The 23,609-nt window shown below is 45.1% G+C and overlaps 1 protein-coding gene across 2 annotated transcripts in view; it reads left to right on the plus strand.

The window, feature by feature from the left end:
- The window catches only part of ANTXR1 (ANTXR cell adhesion molecule 1), a 175,798-nt gene that overhangs the window by 69,727 nt on the left and 82,462 nt on the right, over positions 1-23,609 (plus strand). For both annotated transcript variants that reach the window (XM_066639503.1, XM_066639504.1), the window contains 2 exons: positions 11,609-11,678; positions 13,922-14,000. In XM_066639503.1, coding sequence (XP_066495600.1) covers positions 11,609-11,678; positions 13,922-14,000 — 149 coding nt within the window. The remainder of the gene's footprint in view (positions 1-11,608; positions 11,679-13,921; positions 14,001-23,609) is intronic.

Here is a 23,609-nt window from a genome sequence, read left to right on the forward strand (position 1 = left end):
CGCCCAACACTCAATTTTAGTGGATGTCCCCTGGTTCTGGTATTATGTGAGAGTGTAAAGAGCATCTCCCTATCCACTCTGTCCATCCCCTGCATAATTTTGTATGTCTCAATCATGTCCCCCCTCAAGCGTCTCTTTTCTAGGCTGAAGAGGCCCAAACGCCGTAGCCTTTCCTCATAAGGAAGGTGCCCCAGCCCCGTAATCATCTTAGTCGCTCTCTTTTGCACCTTTTCCATTTCCACTATGTCTTTTTTGAGATGCGGCGACCAGAACTGGACACAATACTCCAGGTGTGGCCTTACCATCGATTTGTACAATGGCATTATAATACTAACCGTTTTGTTCTCAATACCCTTCCTAATGATCCCAAGCATAGAATTGGCCTTCTTCACTGCCGCCGCACATTGGGTCGACACTTTCATCGACCTGTCCACCACCACCCCAAGATCTCTCTCCTGATCTGTCACAGACAGCTCAGAACCCATCAGCCTATATCTAAAGTTTTGATTTTTTGTGTAAGCCTTTGAGTTTGTGTAAGCCTTTGCTGAATTGGGACTTTTGGCCGAACACACAAGATCAACAGTCTATTATGATCAAGAAGTTCTTTTGTAGTGATTGAGCACTCCTTGCTCCTGTCTAGTATCCAGCTGCTTCCCTTAAGGAGCTTCCTTGAGACATTTTGCCATCAGCACCACTGCAAGTGGCCCACCTTGTTGTTGGCAAGGTGGGCCACTGCAGGGAGGGTGTTCTAGATGGTGTTCTAGAGGCATGGGGCCTCTGCAGTGATGGCCCCATCTCTGGTTCCCACCAGCCAAACTTGTTATCAGTGGTGGGCCAGACATTGGGATCTGAGAAGGGGCTTGTACAGCTCACAGCCATAACATCTTTGGAGCAGCAGGGCAGTTCTGGAATGACATGTCCTTTTCTCTCCAAGTTTAAGCTCTAGGAGGGGAGTCTGCAAAATTGGAAATGCTGAATGCCCCCCTCCCCCCACGTTGATGACAAAAACTTCTCCCCCACTACTCCCTTGTCCAGAAACTAGGAGTGAGCTTGGAGGAGGGCAACAAAGGTGGTGAAGGGTCTGAGAACCCAGTCCTGGGATGGATAGTTAAAAGAGCTTGGCACGTTTGGCCTGGAGTAGAGAAGAACAAAGGAGAGATACAATATCCATCTTCAAGTATCTGAAGAGCTTTTGGGCAGAGGACGGACGTTTTGTAGTTCCTTAGGGCAGGGCTGGAAGCGGTGGATGGAAACTACAAGGAAATAGACATGACAAGGAATTTCCTAACTGTAAGAGTTGCCTGGCACTGGAACAGCCTGCCTCATGCAATTGTAAGCTCTCCCTGATTGGAGGTTTTCAAGTACAGGCTGGATGGCCACGTAGTGGGGATGTTGTAGTTGTCTGCACTGAGCAGGGGTTGGTCTAGATGACCTCTAACTATAACACTCTATGATTCTGTAGGGAAAAAAATACAGTGGGCCTTCAGTATCTGTGAGGGGTCTGTTCCAGGAACCCCTGCATACCGTAGATAATTTAATCTGCAGCTGGAGGGATCCATATGGCTGAAATCTGCAGAGGCCGAGCCCGTGGATAAGGAGGCCCCACTGTATAGGACGAAGCACATGCCTTCAATTTAGAAACTAAAGGAATCCATTAGGGAGAAGATACTTTCCAGCCTCATTCACCAGCTATACAAATAGCTAATCCTGTGACATAACCGTCTATATTATTATCTCTCCCCACCCAGCACTAATCAGCAAACTGTCCCAAGGAGTGTTGGCTCCCAGAGTGTGTACGAAGCCTTCATGCAAAGGAGGGAAATTGTGTGAGTCCTTCCAGCCTGGTTTTCATTACGGCATCAGCAAAGCACTCACTTCTCATTTGAGAGGTCCTCGAGCAGGCGCTCTTGCTGGCTCGGAGAAGGTACCAGTGTCTCTCCTCCTGCATTCTTGCTTCCCCGCAAAATGAGCTTAAGCTTTACGAAAGCATCTCTTTTTTGTTGGAGGGAATATTCCGCGACGCTGTAGTGAGAGTCGGAAAAAATGTGTCCGCCAGAATAAGCAAACATTTTTGGACAGTGTAAAGATTTCCAAGGTATTCTTCCTGGACTGCTCGCCTTATGTTAGAGATCCCCTGGCAAGGAAGCTAATGCAACATAAAGATTCAAGACTCCAAAATCCCCCCAGGCAAAGAGCCTGGGGCAGAAGGCCTGAACCTTTTCCAATTCTGTCGTATTTTAGAAGGAAGACATCCAAAAAGTGTACAGATAATCTCATTTGCTTTCAGGAGAGTCTCACACAGCAGGCAAAAAATCTCTACCCTACTGAAGATACCCCAGGATTGGGCAGGAATCATAAGGGTGGATCAGTTGGGCTCCATGAATCCTGATCAGTCCTCATGAATCCTGCTCTCCACTTCTGTTTTGTAGAAGCTCTCACACTTTGGGCTGCTGGGGCTTCTCTTGAAGCTACCAAGTCTTTACTACTTCAAGTGGTCCTGCAAAGCTACCTGCCTCTCCACCTTCTCTTTCTTGGGCCTCCTGTAACCCACCTGGCACTGCTGATGGGAAGAAGCCCCCTTCTGTCTTTGCTAGATTGATTGTGGCTCTTGTAAGGAAGGATGGCACTGTCTTAAAAGCCTCCATTGTCTCCAAGTCTCTATTGTTGAAGAAGGAATTGGGGAAAGACGCAAAGGAGACCCAGACAACCAGGAGGAATGCAGGTGGTTGCAGTGAGCAGTGTGCGAGGGAGATATGGGAAGGAGAAGCTGCCTGCTGGGGCAGGGTGAAAAAGAAGGGGAAGAGAGAGAGGAGGAATTACTTCCTGTCTCAGCCCTGTATCCACTCTGTGTGCTTCTGTGTCCCCACTAGTTAAAACTAGCAAAATGGCTACGCTTAGGAGGTTTGGGTGAGTGGACAGAGCTTGCGGATTGCAAAAAACTCCAAGAGGGTGCCCTAAGGTGCCGCAGTCAGAGCCAGGAGACAGTGTTGGGGTGGAGGGTGTGTGGTGCTGTTGTTCCACGTCCTGTACTTATTGTTTATCCTTCCCCAGAATCCGGAAGGCTTTTTCTCATTCTTCTCCATTCTGTGTCATTGGCTTAAAATTGCACAATTTCTGCTGGAAACAAGTCACTTTTCCCCCATCTTTTAATGGATTAGCAATAACTTTTTGGAAGACTGCTGCTTTTATTTGGGATAGTTTATCTATAGCTTCAAGTATGCAATTTTCAGGCTGGAAAATGGAAATAATGGGTAAAGCTGCCATCCCTGGTGGCTGTTCATGGCTTCATTTCATCTCCATAAATAACTATAAAAAGCAGCAGTTCCACCTTCCTCTATAGCATGCGGTGGGGAAAGGAGATCATGGTAGTAACCAGTGGAATTAGCCTCAGCCTCCCTCCTAGTCTTAGAGGCCTGAACTCTTCCCTTTTGAAATCTGCTCTTCCAGTTTCAGGCACGTGTCTCGTTGCTCAACATAGTGTTCATTTCCAGGAAAGAATCAGGAGGCTGGAATTGTGCAAACGAGGGGGTTTTTTTGTTTTAATTTTTGTTTGTACCAGGAGACAGAAAACCACCAAGATGTTCATGTTTGTGACACAGCAAAAACATTTTACCAGGCAAAAAGCATCCCTTTCCCCTCCCCCCCCCCAAGCTTTTCAATTAAACCTGCATTCCCTTGGGAGCAACAGGCTCCAGAAGGCTTTCTTGAGACAAGTGAACTTCATGCAAGGAAGACAAATGGCAGTCTTATGAAATAGTCTCCAAAAGTGGAAGCACAAGATCTTGAGTCATGGCATTGATACAGGAGACCGACTAGGCTGAGGAAAGGAAAGGAAAGGCTGAGCTGGGGAGATTCTGATGGGGACAGACATCAGCCATAATTCTGGAACCCAGAACCCACCTCATATGTGGATTTGGTGGTTTGGGCAAGGCCTTTCTGCCTCTGTTTCCATTCCAGAGAACAATAAAAGACGCAGTCACTGCTTTGACGTCCTACCCCTTTGTTTTTGCAACTCTTTCCAAAGCGGAGATGCATTGCTGTTCCACATTCCGTTTGTATCTGTTGTTGGCTTAATTGTACATCCAGGCACTGCTGGCAGGGAATGGGGCTGGATACATCTGCACGAGTATTGATTTTCATATCAATGAAAGTGGAAAAGCACAGCATTCACATTGATGTAACACTGCTACTTCTCATGCACACAGACACTTCTGGATTAAGCAGTGCTCTTTCTCTTCATGGGTACAAATAGTTTTTTCCCCCCCTGTAACCTCCTGTTAAAAGTGTATACAAGGGGCCTCCCTGGGCCTCCTAATGCCTTATAAGTGAATCCAGAGAAGTCAGAAGTTGCATTTTTAAAAAAAACAAACTAAGGCTCAGCCTCTAAGGCAGAGGACGCAGATGATCTTCCGAGGCTTCTACTGGGCTCAGAGGACCCTCCCCTCAACTCCGGAGGGTGGGGGGGGGACATGCGTGCACCCATATCCGCAGTTTCATGTAACTGGGGGGGGTTCCGGAACAGAACTTCCACTGACGCACCTGTATTCAGCAGAGAGCTGAACTTTTCTGAATAAGCACCATACAGTCGTTGCTATCTTTCATCTTGAAACTGTTAAGATTATCTCAGGAATTTGCAGAAGGGAGAAAAGTTGGAAGTGTGATATTTGATACAGGGAAAACGAACAGATCAAGGTATTATTGTAAAGTCCTACAGACCAACATGTGGTGGGAAAATGTTAGAGGTTTTTTTATATTTGGTTTTCTTAATGCCATGAGAGAGTTTTATATATATATATATTTTATATATAAAAATAAATGAACTGAGTTCACTCATGTTCTCAAAATCTTTTAAGGAGCTAAAAAAATGCTCATTTTTTGGTCCTCTCTTGCAGTGTTTTTCAAACCCTCTGAACTAGCCACAGAGGAGGCAGGCAAAGGTCTCAGATTCTATAATGCTGACATAACTTTAGCATTACTACTGAATGCCTAAAGAATCATAGAATGTTAGAGTTGGAAGGGACCTTGGAGGTCATCTAGTCCAGTCCTGTATTCAGTGCAGGTGACTACAGCATCCATGACAAGTGGCCAACCAGCCACTGCTTGAAAACCTTCAGGGACAGGGAGCCCACAACTACGCAAGGCAGACTGTTCCAGTGGATCAAGAATTTGAATTTGCATTTCCAAGAGCCTCAGTACATTTGAGGAAATATGGGATTTAAAAAATCTGTTTCTTAAGTGGATTTATGTATGGCTATTCTTCAAAAGATGTAAGGTAGTTCACAGATTCTTACGTTGAACTTTCTCCCTAAAGCCATCAAAATTCGGAAAGTGACCTCATTGGGGAAGAAGTTAGCTTTGGAGCTGTCCAAACTTTTGCTTTTTGAAGTGGAGTTCTTTTCTCCTAAGAAGCTGCAGATTGCAGCTGAGGCTCAGCATTTGGTTGGACCCTGCAGTCACTGGCATGAAGACATGCATAGAGCACCACTGTCTACTTCCGTCTTACAGAACTTCTCCATTAGCCTTGGGCAAACACTATTTCTCCAAAAAGCGCATTTTGAACTAGTAATCTTGCCAAACTGGGTTAGTTTTGTTCACAAGTGTTCCAGGAAATTGTTCCAGAATAACAGAACTGAAAAGATTGCTGCAGAACTAACCATTGGACTTATGTCAAAAACAGTGTTTCCCAGTAGGAATACTGGCACAGCCTGAAGTTGCCATGCTAAATGCCAGATACTTATGCCTAAGAACAGAACTGCCAACCTGGCCCAGCTGGTTTGTATTTGGTCCCTGACCCGTCCACTACAAGATGATCTTGGTTCTTGCATAATCATATTGAATAATGCCAACACTGGATCTAAAGGACTGTGTAGGACTCACTAGAGAGGAAATGAAGAGCAGACTTCTGAACTGAAGCAGGATTAAGGCTGCTCTTCTGGACTGTCTAAACAAAATCAAAGTGCTTCACAAGGCCACAAGGTTAAGAAGATGTTATGGTCTTTCCAGCCCAAGATTTGAAGAGTTTTAAGAGACACTTGGCCAACAGGCTGAGGCAAAGAGGCAAAGAAGGAAGGCCCATAGCCAGGGAGACAGACCAGGGACAGACTGCACTTGCTCCCAGTGTGGAAGGGATTGTCACTCCCGAATCGGTCTTTTCAGCCACTCTAGATGCTGTTCCAGAACCACCATTCAGAGCACGATGTCATAGTCTTTTGAGACTGAAGGTTGCCAACTACTACGGTCTTTCCAGCCCAAGATGATAGCACCGCTTGACTGTGTCTTTTGGAAGCAATGGGATTTTGCTTAAAAACAATGGTGCCAGACAAAAGATAAACCATTCTAAGAATCTTTGTAACAACGATCTGGATGCAGTCTATTTTCTGTGGCTATGGAAAGCTTGTTGTGGAAGATTTCAGGGATAATTAATTAATTAATTAATTAATTAATTAATTAATTAATTAATACAGGTATTTATATACCGCCTTTCTTGGTCTTTATTCAAGACTTTATTCGAGGTGGTTTACATAGGCAGGCTAATTTAAATCCCCGTAGGGATTTTTACTATTGAAAGAAGGCTCTATCTTTCAAGAGCCACAACAATTCAGATGTTTCGTTCTGATCTGGCCTCCATCCTGGCCTCCATCCTCCCACGCTCAGAGCAGATGGAATTAGCTCAGCTTGTCAGCTGCTTCAGGGTCGCATGGTGCCGGTGGCCTCGAACTGGCGACCTTGTGGATGTTATCTTCAGGCAAATGGAGGCTCTACCCTCTAGACCAGACCTCCTTCCCATAGGACCGGACCCATATTGAGGATGAGTTAGATCAGTGGTCTTCAACCCTTTTCGTGCCATAATAAATATTGAGCCTGGAGACCTACCATCAATCCCACCCTTCTTCCAGGACTATCTGCCCACTCTCTGTCCCCATTATTCCCCCTCAGCACTATTCACTGAAGTCTGGCACTAAAAGCTATTTTAGCACAATTGCTAGGAGCTTGAGCAGGACTGGGGCACAATCTCCTTGTACCTGAAGAAGTACGCCAGATGCCTTCCCCTTTACCTAGTGGTGCTCTAGTCCAGTAGTCTTCAACCTATTTCGTTCCCATAAGTGGCTGCAACCCCACAACTGAGGCTTTGCAACCTCACTTGGGTCACAGTCTCAAGGCTGAAGAACACTGAGTTAGATCAAATCTACAGAATGCATGAAAGCTTGTAGGGGGAAATGGTTTTGCTTGGTAAATCTCTGCTTCTGGTTATTCAGAGAGAGAAAATTCTCTGTCCCTACTCAGAGGCATGACTCTTGTGCATTCCCTTTGACCAGGCACTCAAACATTTGAGCCAGAGTTATTCTGGCAGCAAAGTCTGGGTAGGCGGCTGGGAAAACCCCTCCCTGAGACACTACAGAGCTGCTGCAGTGTAGAGAATCCTGAGCTAGGTAGATCAAGACAGCTTCTTATGACTGTTCTAAAGGGGTCTGGTTTGCCACTGAAGAAGCTTAGGAGTGTTCCTGCACACAGTGTTGTATAACCTGGCTGTGGTTAGGAGCTGTGTTTGCTCTAAAGTGTGTGGCGGCCTGGTTGTGCCCTCCTAGCCAAGCTCTGCGTAGTGCAGAGCTCAGCAACCTGGAGGTTCAGTGATAACATAACATCATTGTTGAACATCTGGAGGTGGTGTCGTGACTTGCCATGATGCCACAAGTAGCTAAAGGGGTCTACGTACTGACACAGACCCCTTAAAGGGAATGCTGGTGGGGGTAGGGCATTTTTTTTCATTTGGTTTGCCAACTGGGTCCTTTTCTGGAATGTAAGTATCTAGATACGATCTGAATGTGTCCTGGTAACTTGATTACTGCAGTGCAACATGGGGTGCTGGCCTTGAAGACAGTCAGCTCAGCATGTGGCAGCCCAGCTCTTGCCTAGAATATATTTTGTATTGGCAACCTTCAGTCTCGAAAGACTATGGTATCGCGCTCTGAAAGGTGGTTCTGGCACAGCGTCTAGTGTGGCTGAAAAGGCCAATCCGGGAGTGACAATCCCTTCCACACTGGGAGCAAGTGCAGTCTGTCCCTGGTCTGTCTCCCTGGCTATGGGCCTTCCTTCTTTGCCTCTTAGCCTCAGACTGTTGGCAAAGTGTCTCTTCAAACTGGGAAAGGCCATGCTGCACAGCCTGCCTCCAAGCGGGCCGCTCAGAGGCCAGGGTTTCCCACTTGTTGAGGTCCATCCCTAAGGCCTTCAGATCCCTCTTGCAGATGTCCTTGTATCGCAGCTGTGGTCTACCTGTAGGGCGCTTTCCTTGCACGAGTTCTCCATAGAGGAGATCCTTTGGGATCCGGCCATCATCCATTCTCACGACATGACCAAGCCAACGCAGGCGTCTCTGTTTCAGCAGTGAATACATGCTAGGGATTCCAGCACGTTCCAGGACTGTGTTGTTTGGAACTTTGTCCTGCCAGGTGATGCCGAGGATGCGTCGGAGGCAGCGCATGTGGAAAGCACTCAGTTTCCTCTCCTGTTGTGAGTGAAGAGTCCATGACTCGCTGCAGTACAGAAGTGTACTCAGGACGCAAGCTCTGTAGACCTGGATCTTGGTATGTTCCGTCAGCTTCTTGTTGGACCAGACTCTCTTTGTGAGTCTGGAAAACGTGGTAGCTGCTTTACCGATGCGCCTGTTTAGCTCGGCATCGAGAGAATGAGTGTCGGAGATCGTTGAGCCAAGGTACACAAAGTCATGGACAACCTCCAGTTCATGCTCAGAGATTGTAATGCAGGGAGGTGAGTCCACATCCTGAACCATGACCTGTGTTTTCTTCAGGCTGATTGTCAGTCCAAAATCTTGGCAGGCCTTGCTAAAACGATCCATGAGCTGCTGGAGATCTTTGGCAGAGTGGGTAGTGACAGCTGCATCGTCGGCAAAGAGGAAGTCACGCAGACATTTCAGCTGGACTTTGGATTTTGCTCTCAGTCTGGAGAGGTTGAAGAGCTTTCCGTCTGATCTGGTCCGGAGATAGATGCCTTCTGTTGCAGTTCCAAAGGCCTGCTTCAGCAGGACAGCGAAGAAAATCCCAAACAAGGTTGGTGCAAGAACACAGCCCTGCTTCACTCCGCTTCGGATGTCAAAAGGGTCTGATGTGGAGCCATCGAAGACAACAGTGCCCTTCATGTCCTTGTGGAAGGATCTGATGATGCTGAGGAGCCTGGGTGGACATCCAATCTTGGGGAGAATCTTGAAGAGGCCGTCTCTGCTGACCAGGTCGAAAGCCTTTGTGAGATCTATGAAGGCTATAAAGAGTGGCTGTCGTTGTTCCCTGCATTTCTCCTGCAGTTGTCTAAGGGAGAATACCATATCAGTGGTGGACCTGTTGGCTCGGAATCCACACTGCGATTCTGGATAGACGCTCTCTGCAAGTACCTGGAGCCTCTTTAGTACAACTCGGGCAAACAGCTTTCCTACAATGTGATTCTATACAAACTTCATTGGTTGGCTGATTGTATCTGGGCCAAATTAAAATTATCCCTTGACTGGGTGCTTCAGGTCCTGTTGCCGTCAATAGTGAGATACTCCTCTGCTCAGAGTAGGAATTTTTCAGTACCAACTCCAGTGCTGTGGAACCCCTTCCTTTGGGAGCTTCTTCTGACATGGACAAGCAGCTAAAAACTTTTTGTGTTGTCAACTTTTCTTCACCTGCTGCTTTTTTAGTTGTATAGAACTTTGGGGGGAAAAATGCACGAATTTGTATTAAAAATATACTAACCATAATTTGAATTATGGTTTTATGATGATTTTGTTTGTCTACTGTAGGGGTTTTGAAGGCCTTGGAGGGGGCCTTGGTGGGGGATGGAGACAAGCAGGCAAGAAATAGAAATAAATATTGTGTGCCCTCTGTAATCCAGAGCATTTTTCATTCTGAAATCTGAGTAGTTTTAACTTGGTGCTGAAGACCCAGACTGCGTCCAGAGAAGACAGGCTTTCAAACTTGGTCATGTTATCATCTTTATCTGTTAAACTTCTATCTCACCTGCCGATCTGGAAGAATTCCTAATAATACAGTAGGCAAAGTCCACAAAATACGTACCACTTCCATTCCTGAGGTTTGTCTGGAAGTTGTAACATACGTAAATCGAAACAGCATGCACAAAAGCACCACAAGGGATGGACTGCGCCTGTGCGAAAGCACTGATGTGGCGATCCTTAACTCCAGCATACACCATAATACGTACGCTATAATATGTGCACAGTGTACACTTATCATACGTATCCCAGCTTATGCTGTAATAACATTGTAGTGACTTCCATCCCCTCCAGTATGTGACATTGCTCTGGGAAAGAGCATCCTCCCTTCCATCCAGGACTGCAGCTTTCTGTATCCAAGGCAGAGAGGGAGAAGCCAGATGAGCCACTGTGCATTGGCTCTTCTGGTCGTGGATGTTCTGTGCCACTGTCCTGTGCTGTGACTGCAGGTTGACCACAGCCACCCCAAGAAACAACAGCATTGGTTTGAGTGAGCACTCCCAGATTTAGCTAAAGAAAGTACAGCATAGCACATAGATTTGTCCTATGAGGAGAAAAGTCCCCTGGTGATCATTAGGGAGCCAGAACTGTCATTCTAGATATTGTGAGTGAAGGGAGAACGTTGACCCATTTTGCACTGATTGGGGTTGGAATTGGGAAAGAAAGGAGAGTCTTGTGGTGGGAGAGAGGAGTTCTTGTGGCATCTGCTGTCTGGCCAAATCTTAGGAAGGGCACACATGGTTTCCGCGAGACATCCAAGCCACTGTGGTCAAGATCAGCCTCACCAGTTTGTCTGCCTGCAATTACAGAGCAGCCTGGAGGTTTTTGGTGCCTGGTAGGCTGCAGCTCTGACACCCTTTTCAGCAGCAGCATCACCAGAAAGAGAAATCCCTGTGTTGACGCTTCCAGCTGGCATGGTGTAGTAGTGAGTAGAGTGTTGGATGAATCAGAGAGTCCTTAGTTTGTCCTTAGTCCTCGGCCACATGGTTTATTGCCTGGGTTTTGGTCAAGACACATTTTGCTCTGTCTAACCTACCGTTCAGGTTGGTTGTAAAGATACACTCTGAAGAGAGCACCATGCATGACTCTCGAAGGAAATGCAGGGCAGGAAGAAGGTGTGAATAATAAAGATGTTTGGGGATGTGCTGATGCGGAAATGAGCCCTATAAGGCAAAACTCCTGCTATGTTCATATTCAAAAATGGAGAACGGAGCAAAGTGAATACTGTATACATTTCCACCAGATTTTGGAATCAGCTTCACAGGCTTTGGTTCCATCCTTTTAACACAGGTGGAACAGAGATCTGGGCGTACAGATATTTATATATATATATTTGTTTGTTTGCTTTTTAAATTTTATTTTGCTATGTAAACTTCTTCGTGAATTACTTTTGGGGGGAGTATATAAATGTTAATATAATATAGAAATCTGAAGAGAAATTCTGAGTGCAACAGTGAATTTGTTCTGTTCTGATTTTGTTGCAGTCCTTGGCTTCAGGCTGCTGTGGGAGTCTGCAGAATGCAGTGCCTCTAATCAGCCCGTGCAAATGTTTTATTGCTAAACTTACATAGGCTTAACCACCTTCTCTCCTTTTTTTCCCCCCAGATGAGAAACCACTTGTAGTAGAGGACACCTACCTCCTCTGCCCTGCACCTGTTTTACGAGATGTTGGCATGTAGGTTTGCTCAAACATGGACTATTTTAGCAGAACCTTTCTCCTTGTTTCAACTTTATGCTGTCTGGTTTTATGGTGGTGCTTGTTTTATGGTTTTATGGTGGTGTTCATGCACACCTCCTCACTTTGAGTTTTGGTGGAAGATATATTTAATTCTTGCCTGCCTTATTGCTTAAAAAGTCTGTGTGTGTGTGTGTGTGTGTGTGTGTGTGTGTGTGTGTGTAAAAGATTCATCTGTAACTTCATTTGTAGTGATTATGCACTACTGCTTATGCAGTGTTTCTCAAACTGTGGGTCAGAACCCTCTAGATGGGTAGTGATCCAGTTTCAGTTGGGTCCCCATTCAGTGCATATGGGAAACATTGGGAAACTATTCAGACTTCTTGAACATGGCCTGTGAACCCAAAAATGAATTTCTCTTTTAATAATAATAATAATAATAACAGGTATTTATATACTGCCTTTCTTGGTCTTTATTCAAGACTTTATTCAAAGCAATTTACATAGGCAGGCTTATTTAAATCCCTTATTAAATAGGGATTTTTACAATTGAAAGAAGGTTCTTTCTTTCAAGAACCACTACATTCAGGTGTTTCATTCCTATCTGGCTTCACATTCTGGCCTCCATCCTCCCACGCTCAGAGCAGATGGAATAGCTCGGCTTCAGCTTGTCAGCTGCTTCAAGGTCACACGGTGCCGGTGGCCTCGAACTGGCGACCTTGTGGATGTTATCTTCAGGTAGGCAGAGGCTCTACCCTCTAGACCAGACCTCCTGCCCTTTTAGTATATATTTTATTTTTAAAATATTAGACTTGAGGCTGCCATGGTATTGACTGTATTTGGGGGACTATTATAGATCTATACTTTTAACAGACTATTCTGTATATGCTTTTAACAATGATAGTCAATGAGCCTTACTCCTGGGTAAGTGTGGATAGACTGCAACCTTTTGGATGTTTGGGGAATTTTTTTTTAAAAACAGATCAGCAACTGCTTGGGAGAGTTAAGAGGGTTCTTCTTTATTTTAAATAATTTTTAAACATATACTTGTTGTAAACTTTTAATTTACTTACTTAATTTTGTCTTATGGGGGTGTTACAAATTTTCCTGCTTGATGATGTATCTTCTGGCCATGACATCACTTCTAAGTTAATGACATCCCTTCTGATGAGTCCCAACAGAATGTCATTCTAAAAAGTGAGTCCCAATGCTAAAAAGTTTGAGAACCACTTATCTATGGTATTGGGCTGCTAACCAAATGTGTACACTGGGTCCAGTTGCAGGCCGAGGTGTGTAAAGAAGGAAAGTTTGTGCAACTTGGCATTGTGCTGATGTTTCCCTTTCCAAAGGTCTGTGGAAACCTGTGCACCATGGCCCTAAGAACAGCGCCAAGTCCGGTTTCATTTCATTTCCCCTTTTCCCAAGCAACAGGTCAGAAACTTAGGGCCCAATCCTATCCAGATTTCTAGCACTGATGCAGTCATGCCAATGGGGCGTGCACTGTATCCTGCACTGCAGAGGTAGTCACGGAGGTCTCCTCAAGATTATTCCCTTATCCTAGAGCACATTACTGCTCCATTGGCACTGGGAGAGAGAGAAACGGACACTACCTGTTTTGTAACAGTGATAAATATGTAAAAACGGGCATCCAGATGGACGGGGATAGACTTTAACTAGTGGAATGTGCCCAGTAGCTAGAAGCCACCAGCCATTTCATGTATATGCTGTATGCATGTACATTCTGTCTCCAGTGGCTATAGATAATAGATCTGAATGTGCGTGCAGTGATTCACAGTATACACAAGGGCAGCAGTATACACAATCTGTAGTCTGTATTTGAGGAATCCAGTCCCCAGGTTCAAATTTAGAATGAAGCCATTCATACAAAGGCATGTAGATGTGTACGGACCCCTGTACAAATGTCCCAAGATGATGATTAGCTCTACAGCAGCACAACTATCACAACATATTTTTGTGAGCAAAAAGTCCAACCTGTGTTGTGCGTATGTAAGAGTCACTCTGTAGCTGCAGTTGTAATGCTTATGCACTGCTGCTTAAATTAATCTATGGTATTGGCCTGCTAACCACATGTGCACTGTAGAATCCCCCAATTGCAGAACCATGTCTGGTAAATTAGTGCAACTTTGGTGTTTGTGCTGTTTCCATTTCCAAGGATCTGTGGGAAATCTAAGGGTCCAACCTCAAACTGGGTGGTGACTTGACCCCCTCCTCTTCTTTTCCAGGGAAGCTGCTCTTCACGTCAGCATGAACGATGGCCTCAGTTTCATCTCCAGTTCTGTCATCATCTCCAGCACGCACTGTGTAAGTTATTTGCTTTATAATCCATCCTTTGGTAAAATTGTCCTCAACTGTAGATCATCAGCCATAACACATGCATTTGACTACTGTAAAGCTCCCCAAGGGTACCCAGAAGCTTCCAGCAGCATGTTTCATGTCTGATTTTTTTTAGCCACACATGTGATTAATAGCTCTAACAATGTGTTCCACAGCACATTGTCATGCCGCAAAAGGTCCGCAGGTGTGCTGCAGGAATTTGGAGCACAGCAGTTGGAAATCACTGAAAAACTCTTTGGGATTCTACACCTTTGTTTCTAGGGCAACTGTCCACCACTGGAGGCAGAGGGACAGACAATTTGTTTGTACAAATAGTTGCCTTTGAAACAGAGCCGAAAAGCCCAAGAGACTCCTGGAAGTGACATCACAAGAGGTGATGACCATAGAAAAGACCATAGAGGTCAGTGTACTGTGAAAAGAAAAATGTTGGAAATTGCTGCTTTAAAGGGAAAGCTAAAGACCAGCATTCCCAACAGTCCTTTGAACTGTGAGTTTAAAAAGAACATTAGTACAGCGACCGAAGTCCATTAAAAACTCTGTCCCTTGGATGAAATTCTGTTTTGATAGTTTCATTACCCCGCTGTAGCATTGGTATTGCCTCTAATCATTTAATCCTGTATTTTTCGTTCTGTTTTATTCTTTGGTGCTGAAGTTTATGTTGATTTGTTCTGTCCCCACTTCTACTGTTTTGAAACTGTTTTCTGGTGCTATATGTTGTTGTTGTTGTTGTTAACAGTATTTATATACCGCTTTTCAACTAAAAGTTCACAAAGTGGTTTACAGAGAAAAATCAATGATAGCTCCCTGTCCCAAAAGGGCTCACAATCTAAAAAGATGCAAAAAGAACACCAGCAGACAGCCACTAGAACAGACACTGCTGGGGTGAGGTGGGCCAGTTACTCTCCCCCTGCTAAAAAGAGGAGCACCCACTTGAAAAAGTGCCTCTTACCCAATTAGCAGGGGTAATGTTGATTGGCATTGTTGCCATCTTTTTTGGCTATTGTTTAATTTTTACTGTTCTTTTAATATGTGGTTAGCCGTCTTGAGCATCTCCCTTTCATGAAAGGAAAGGCAGGATACAAATATCTGAGATTAATAATACATTGTGAAACAGTTTATAGAGAGGTTTCCCTTATAGAAAGATTGCTACGTCCCTCTGGGAGTTATCTCCTTGGAGGCAGCTCTAGGGACTAAACCCCTTGCTATGACGGCTTGTTTGACCTATATTTTTCTTAAATAGCCTGATGGCAAAACCCTAGTGGGATGGAAGGGGGCTTCTACACATTGCTTGTGCTGTATTTTTTAAATCCTGATTGATTCCCCCTATCCCCGCAACATGCTATTAAAAAAAAACTTCCATTGAAAGCCAATAGGATCCTTAATTGCCCCGATGCTTCAGCAGGATTGCAGGCAGTGCAACTCTATCAATGTATGAATTTAGTCCAATAGGGTCTACTCTGGTTCTCCACCAGAGAAGAGTCTTTGCATATCATGATCCTTTTAGCTGGAGAGGCTACCAGAGATTGAAGCTCACTGAGCTGTGGGCACTGCCAGAGGAGACTTCTAGGAGGTGCGCTGGTGGATGAATGAGGAAGGCAAAGAAGGGCTGGGACACCTCCTCCTTCCCACTGTCCTGCCCTCTCATTCTCCTTGCACCAGGTCGCCATGCATTCAGTCATATTGAATGCATATTGCATTATCGGAATCTAGGTTGAAGATTGTCCTCTATTCTGACCGTCAGTGAATTTTTTCAGAGTTTTGGCAGTCTCTGGATGGCTGGTCAACCAGTGTTCAAGTAATAATCAAGCAAAATGTTCCCTGAACTCAGTGGATATTTTGCCTAAGATTGGGAAGCCATGTTCATCTCAGAAGCTTTTGCACTGGCAGGTCTTGTTCCTTGCTCCTGTCGTACTCCACCCAGCCAAACTGTTCCATGGTAGTATGTGGATCCTAGCAAGAGGCCAAGTGAAATAATATATGCTTGTGGCCACACTGGAGCTGCAGTCCCCGAAGGTTTATGCCCCAGGATGAGAGGAAATGGAGGCATGCCATCATCATTCTGTTTTCCAAACAGAGCCAGCAAATTGACCGGAGTCACACATCATCCTTGACATGATTAATGCCCATGGATTTCTAGAACAGCCATGGATCTCATTTCTGCAGTGCTTACAAAGAAAAGGGTTTTTCCCCCTTGTACTTTGTTTCCTAGAAGTACTTAATATTTCAGTTCAAATTTAAGCACTTTCTAAGGAAGAATCTCATTGCATCACTGATCACAGGCCCTCTTGTCTGCCCCTCCCCCAAAAGCCACAGGGTATTGTGCAATGGTTGGACTGCCTGTACTGTGTTTATCTGAACACCAGATCTCCTAGGTCACAAGCTTGGACAACTTGTTGAAATCTGATCTGTGCACTGGTGTGTCTAGTACTGAATGAAAGAGAAAGGGGGCAATACTGTACCCTTAGGATTCAGTGCTGTCTCCCCCTCGCCCGAGCAATACCCTGTGGCTGGCTGATGCTCTAGTCCAGAAGTGTCAAACATGAAGACCATGGGCTGAATGTGGCCCACGGAAGCTGTTTATCCAGCCATCGTTATAATTTGGCTCTCCTAGCTTGATGATTGCGCTCAGTGGCGTCACTAGGATTCGTGTCACCTGGTGTGGGTGGGTGGGGCAATGCCCCAGGTGGTGGGTGTGTGTGGTGATGTATCATCACCCCGCCCCCACTAGTTTTTTGGCTGTACCTTTTGATAAAACACAGATCTTTCAATGTGGTTTGTTTCATTGCTTTCTGCATGAAATTACGCATTGATTGATATAACATGATGGTATTATTCCTCCAAACCGATTTTAGTGATTTTGAAAACTTGTAGAGTCACACACACACACCCATGTCAGCTTACTAACACCATATTGCAGCAGTTCTCAAACTTTTAGCACTGGGACCCACTTTTTAGAATGACAATCTGTCCAGGATCCATTGGAAGTGATGTCATGGCCAGAAGTGACATTATCAAGCAAATTAAAATAAATAATTATAAATAATTAAATTAAAATAAAAAAAATAATTAAATAAGGGAGAGCCAGTCCTGTTCCACCAAGTGAATCTACTCTGAAGTAAGTCCTATTGTGGTCAATGGGGCTTACTCTCAGGAAAGTCTGGGTAGGATTGCAGCCTGTGAGCCCAATCCTATGCATGTCTACTCAGAAGTAAGTTCCATTGTGGTCAATGGGACTTACTCTCAGGAAAGTGTGGGTAGGATTGCAACCTGTGAGCCCAATCCTATGCATGTCTACTGTGAAGTAAGTCCCATAGTGGTCAATGGGGCTTACTCTCAGGAAAGTGTGAGTAGAATTGCAACCTGTGTCTATGGAGTCCATAGGGCTCCATAGACTAGCAGCTGGGAGGGAGGCAGGGACCTTCTTCTCTGGTGTTTTTGGGGGCTGCATTCATTGGATCAGGACCATTCTGATATCCTTGGAGTCCTCTCTGCCTGCCCTTTCCGAGGGACTAAGGCACATTAGCCTACTCGCGAGTAAACGCAGCCACATGTCTTCGTTTGGGGCTCCATAGACTCGCAGCTGAGAGGGGGAACCTCCTTCTCGGGTGTTTTTGGGGGGCTGCATTCATTGAATCGGGACCATTCTGGTGTTGTTGGATTCCTCCCAGCCTGCCCTTTCTGACGGACTATGGCAAGTACACCTACTCATGAGTAAACGTGCAATATGGCTCACTTTCACTTTCCATAGGGCTCCTTGCATTTTTTCTGGTTTTTTGGCCATAATTTTTGAACGAAAGGAGCGATTTCAATTCTGTTTTTTGCATTGCGTTACGCTGAACATTCTGCATCCAATGGTATATGGCATGATGGGGTAGCTCAGAAAGCCGCAAAGTTAGCACATCCTCCCCCCAGGGCACGTCACCCCCCTGGCACGTCACCCAGTGCAGCCCGCACCACCCGCACCTCCATAGCAACACCGCTGATTGTGCTCTCGTATCTTGAAAATATGTACAAGATTTGCTCATTTTCTCTTCTGTCATTTTCAGCTAATGAGTTTCTATGTGAGAACAAAGTGCTTATTTCTGGCCAACATCAACTTAATGATGTCACTTTCTGCTTAATGATGTCACTTTGGCCTACATCTGCTTACTTCCCTGTCCTCAGCAAGCACCATGAATTGTAGCTTCGGCCCTCTGTGTGAAACAAGTTTGACATTCCTGTTCTAGCCCACTACTCTCCTCTCCCCCTCACCTTCCCTTCTGCTCCATACCCCTCTTCCTTTTCCAATCTGGGAAGAGAGAAGGAGAGAAACAGTGGCAGCAAGTAGGCCTTAGGTGCCAGGCAAAAGCAAATTGGGAGTGTGTCTGAGCACCTAGAATGGGAGGCAAGTCCTGGAGGCAGCTCGTAGTTAGCAGCCTCTACAGCAGTGATTTTCAGCGTTTTTCTTCCCATGGTACACTGACCTCTGTTGTCTTCTCTATGGTCGTCGCCTCTTGTGATGTAACTTCTGGCTTCCAGGAGACTCCTCCAGGATCTGTGGCTCTGTTTCTAGACAGACAGTTCGTTACTACAGTCACCCTAGAAACAGACCCCCAGACACAGAAGAGTTTTTCAGCAATTTTCAAACACTCCCACAGCACAGCTGTGGATCTTTAATGGCACATTGGTTGAAAATCGCTGGTCTGCAGTCCTGCTGGTGGGCTGCAGCATTCACACAGACACATGGGTAAGAACATCAGATGATTTAAAAGACTGAGGAAACCAGAGAAGCTTGCAGTCACCTGGGAGCAGTATGCAAGACTGGCTTTATGGTGCAGTAAGCTAAGCCTTCATTTGGGCTTCTGTCCATGTCAGCATAGCAGCCGGCTTCACAGGTTCATCATTGTACTAGCCTACCCTCTTTTCCAGGGCTTTTATCACACAGCTGGTGCAGCAACACTTCCAGAGCTAACCATGTGTTGCATTGGAGCTGCTGTTCTTCAGCTCTAGCTCCTCACTGTGCTTTCTCCAGAGCTGTTCCTAGTCTGTAGTCATCTCTCAGTCTTTAGCCTTCAAATATCCGTCTTTTTTCTACATCTGTACTGCCTCTCGAAAGGGCCTCCCCCTCCCTTTCCAGGTCTCTAAAACACAGTTTTTGGATGCAACAGCCATCACAGTAGCAGTACCCGCATGCAATGGGAAGTTAACTAGGGCTGTGGCTGCTGGATTCCATAACAGCTGTGTCCTTATTTTTTTAATGAAGATTTATTATACAACAGTGTATTTGTTTCACTACACGTGCTCCTGTGAGCCTTTCTGACTTAACTCATCAAACAGCTCATTGATTCTAAGTATTAAAAGAAACTCGCTTACAACACCAGGAGATTCACATTCCCCACACTGTGCCTTGACTTCCCTTAAGGAATGGAAATGACTGGGCACCTTCTTTCGTTTGAAGAGTAGGTTGGCTGGATAATGGAAGCTACAGACTCAGCAGTCCGGAGCTGGAAGTATGCGCACTGCCACCAAAGATCAGTGTCTTTAACCTGAGTTAGCATGATGAATGTAGCTGTCAAATGAGCGTTGATTAAGGACTCAACTAGGCATGAAGTAGGAGTTCCGAGACCATGACTCTGGACGTCATTTTTAAAAACAGTATGGGAGTGGCGGAGGAGATTTGGATTGGGGCTGGGTGGGATGGAGGGTCAACACTTTGCCAAGTCCCATTTCTTCAACAGGAATTTCTCCCTAAAGCTGTTGTTGGCCATGGAAGGGGGGAAATTATTGGATACCAAAAAGAATACCAAAAAGGGGGAGTTTCAACCCCTTTAAGAGCGATGGTTCGGTCGCCTCCGGAGGGCTTTCTGAAGCCCGCAGAGGCTGCGCATATCTGCTTGTGGCTTCTGCTGGCTTCAGAGTGTCCATTTCAGCCAGAAAAATGCAACTTCCAGTTTCTGGAGGAAAATCGGAAGTGACTTTTTTTTGCCCTTAGAAGGCAGAATGCCAGGGAAGGCCTCAGAATGATTTATAAAAAGTCACTTCCAGTTTCCCTCTGGAAACCGGAAGTTGATTTCTTCTTTGCCAAAAGGGCCATTCTGAAGCCCGCAGAGGCCGCAGGTGGACACAAACAGCCTCTGCAACTTTCAGAAAGCCCTCCGGAGGTGACTGGAGACAGCTTAAAGGGGCCAAAACAGCAGGTTTCATTATTCATTATACGTAAAGCTGGTCTATAGCATACTAGGAAAAAAATTGCTGGTCCATGACAGTGGACCCTTTGAGAAGCACTGGCATGGGTGATACTATTGTCCGGTGGATCTGTGGCTGGCTGATGAACCATATGCAGAAGATGGTCACTGCTCCTTGTTGACCAGGAGGGAAGTGGCAATTGGGGTGTGCAGGGGTTTGAGGAGAGGTTGAAGGAGTTACTTATATTTAGCAACTTGGAGACAAGATTGTTAACAGGTGACCTAACTATCTACAAATGTCTGAGGGGCTGTCATGTGGAAGAGGAAGTGGATTTGCTCTGTTGCTCCAGAAGGTAGGACCAGGACAAATGGGTTGAAATTACAGCATAGGAGATTTTGATTAAACATTAGGAAAAACCTCTTGATATCACAAATGTTGGCAGTGGAACAGTCTGCCTGAAAAAGTGGTAACTTCTGTATCACTGAAGGTCTTTTAACTGAAGCTGGATAGCAATTGATCAAGCATGCTGTGATTTTAGACTGACTGCATTGGTGTGGATTGGGATCAGTGCTCTTGTAGGTCCCTTCCAACTCTATGATTCTGTGGAAAAAGGCAGATCAAGGTTGAGGATGGTGCATTTTCAGCCCAGAGCTCAGGGCGCAATCCTAACCAACTTTCCAGCATTGGCATAGCTGTGCCAGTGGGGCATGTGCTGCTTCCTGCACTTGGGGGGCAGTCATAGAAGCCTCCTCAAGGTAAGGCAATGTTTGTTCCCTTACCTCGGAGTCACATTGCCCTTATGTCAGTGCTGGTAAGTTGGTTAGGATTGCGGCCTCAGCCTTGCAGGCTTGCACCCAGAACAGAGTGCTTGTGGAATAGCAGGAAATGTGCTGGAGCCTGATCAGTGAGAGCTCCAGTTGGTGCCTTACAGAGGCATGCTTAACAATGCTAGTCCTGCTGGGGGTGGCATCTGTGCACCCCCTCACCTCTTGTCACCTGGTTAAAGACATTATACATTGTTCCTGCACCATACTTACAACGGGGGTTGTAAAAAAGCATGGGATGATCACGTTCAAGTAGCAAGTGCCTGGAAAAAAAACTAGTGACCCAAATCAGGAAAAATATTTGTCTGCCCAACTTTAGAACTAAGCTGGAACTAGGAGTGGCAAATACAGCCTGTTCATTTCTGGTTCCTGTTGCTTTGCAAACAGACCCTCAAACAACGCACCCCTTAGGATAAAAGAGAAGCACGTCCTCCGATCCGAGAAAACAAGAAAAGAATGAATGAAATGTGTGTGTGTATTTAAATAAAAGTGGGTAGGGCTGGGATTTTTGTAGCCAGGGGTCTTGTGTGCGTTCCCAGAGTTCAGAATGTTTTGGAAAAGTTTTATAACCTAGAAACAACACAGTTATTTCCTGGCTGAGTTTTGGTGCACTAGTTAAATCTGCTTTATTTGCTTTTGTTTTTTAAACTTGGCTGTTTTCAGGCTCACAATTGGAATCAGCCAGGAGGAGTTTGGTGGATTGAGAACCTACTTATATTTCCTCTTTTTAACACTGCCAGGAACTAGGCTAGGGTGCAGAGAATACCATACAGGAAACCTGGACACAGGAGAGGCCTTTTGGGGGTGTGGCACTGGAGCTGCAAACCTGTGTACACCCTTCCCTATGAGTAAGTTCCACTGAACTCAGTGGGACTTATTTCCAAGTAGATCTGCATAGGATTCTGCAGTGAAGCTCTTTCCCCATTCGTCCTTCCCTCTGGAAGTCCTGTCCTCTTGTTTGCTCATTCTGACAGAGCATTTGTAAAATGCTTTACAGAGACTGACATTGTTGCTGGCCTGTTGCATTCCACTTTTTTCTGATTTCCCCTCCTGTGTTTGTTTCCAGTGTGGCTTGTGGAGATTTTGTGGTGGTTGTAGTGCTCAGCATAATTGCAGCACCTGCCTATCCAGTACAGCTTGGCAAACTCCTTGGACCTCCTTGGTTCAGTCCTCATTTGACTTTTCTTACTTTACTATTGATCCCAGCTGGGGAAGTAGTAATGAATGGCCTTGAAGACCTTTTTAATTGTCTGAAAGTTCATCTCTGCTTCTGTGCTGGGGTGAGAGTTTATTTGCTGGTTTCTTTGTGTGCTTTTTTCTTTTCATTTTTTAAATATAATTCTATTATATTGAATAGATTTCAGGCTGGTGTAGTGGTTTGGGAGGTGGACTTAGACCTGGAAGATCCAGGTTCAAATCCCTCCTCAGCCACAAAGCTTCCTGGGTGACCTTGGGCCAGTCACTTTCTCTCAGCCTCACCTACCTCACAGGGTTGTTGCGAGGACAAAAAGAGGGGAGCAGTTGTGTACACTGCTCTGAGCTCTTTGTAGGAAGGGTGGTATAAAAATATGAAACATAAATAAAATTAATGTTATTTTGCTGTAAAGAAGAAAATAATGAAGGGATGATAGTAATTAAAGTCTCTCCCAGTCCACAGGAACAGAAACCAGGCATGTCTACTCTAAAGTATGTCCCACTGAGCAACAGCACTTACTACTTGGTAAATTATAGTGGTTATCAAACATTTTAGCACCAGGACCCACTTCTTAGAAATACAATCTTTTGGGACCCACTTGAAGTGATGTCATTTACTAGGAAGTGATGTCATGGCCAGAAGTGACAGCATCAAGCAAGAAAATTTTTAACACCCCCAAATCAAATCAAATTAAGTAAATTAAAAATTTACAAGTTTAATAAAAAACTATTTTAAATAAGGAACCCTCCCAAACAGTTGCTGATCTGTTTAAAAAAAAATTTCCAAACATCCCAAAGGTTGTAGTCCTATCCACATTTACCCAGGATCATCCCACAGATGACAAGCTGCACCTGCTGAAATTCTCTCTTCTATACACTTGTTAAAGGTCCAGCATCCCTAAAGTTGAAAGTTTGAGCACCCCTGCTCAAGAGGAAGCAGTAGAATGAGCTGAACCTGTAAGCAGACATTTGTTAATGGATGTTGCCAGGATCTGCTGCTGAATGGGACTTACTTGTGGGTCAGCATGTAAGAGGATTTTATCCATGGGAAGGAGTATTACTAGTCAACATAGGGCTAGATTAAAGTGGTGTGTTTTAATTCCACTTTCAACTAATTGCAGTCAAACAGTGCTAAATGCCCTCAAGATGCAACAGCTTCTGCAATTATGTGGAAAGGTTGAGGGATCTTGACATGTTTAGCCTGAAGAAGAGAAGACTGAGAGGGGATGTGATAGTGCTATTCAAATACCTGAAAGGCTGTGATATGGAAAAAGGCACACATTTGTTCTCAACTGCCTGTGGGAGTAAAACTATCCAATGGGTACAACTGCAAGAGAGGAGATTCTGCTTGGACATCTGGAATAAATTGAAACAGTGAAACAGATTGCTGAGG

This window comes from Tiliqua scincoides, chromosome 11, assembly GCF_035046505.1.
Source record: "Tiliqua scincoides isolate rTilSci1 chromosome 11, rTilSci1.hap2, whole genome shotgun sequence".
In the NCBI taxonomy this organism is placed as follows: domain Eukaryota; kingdom Metazoa; phylum Chordata; class Lepidosauria; order Squamata; family Scincidae; genus Tiliqua; species Tiliqua scincoides.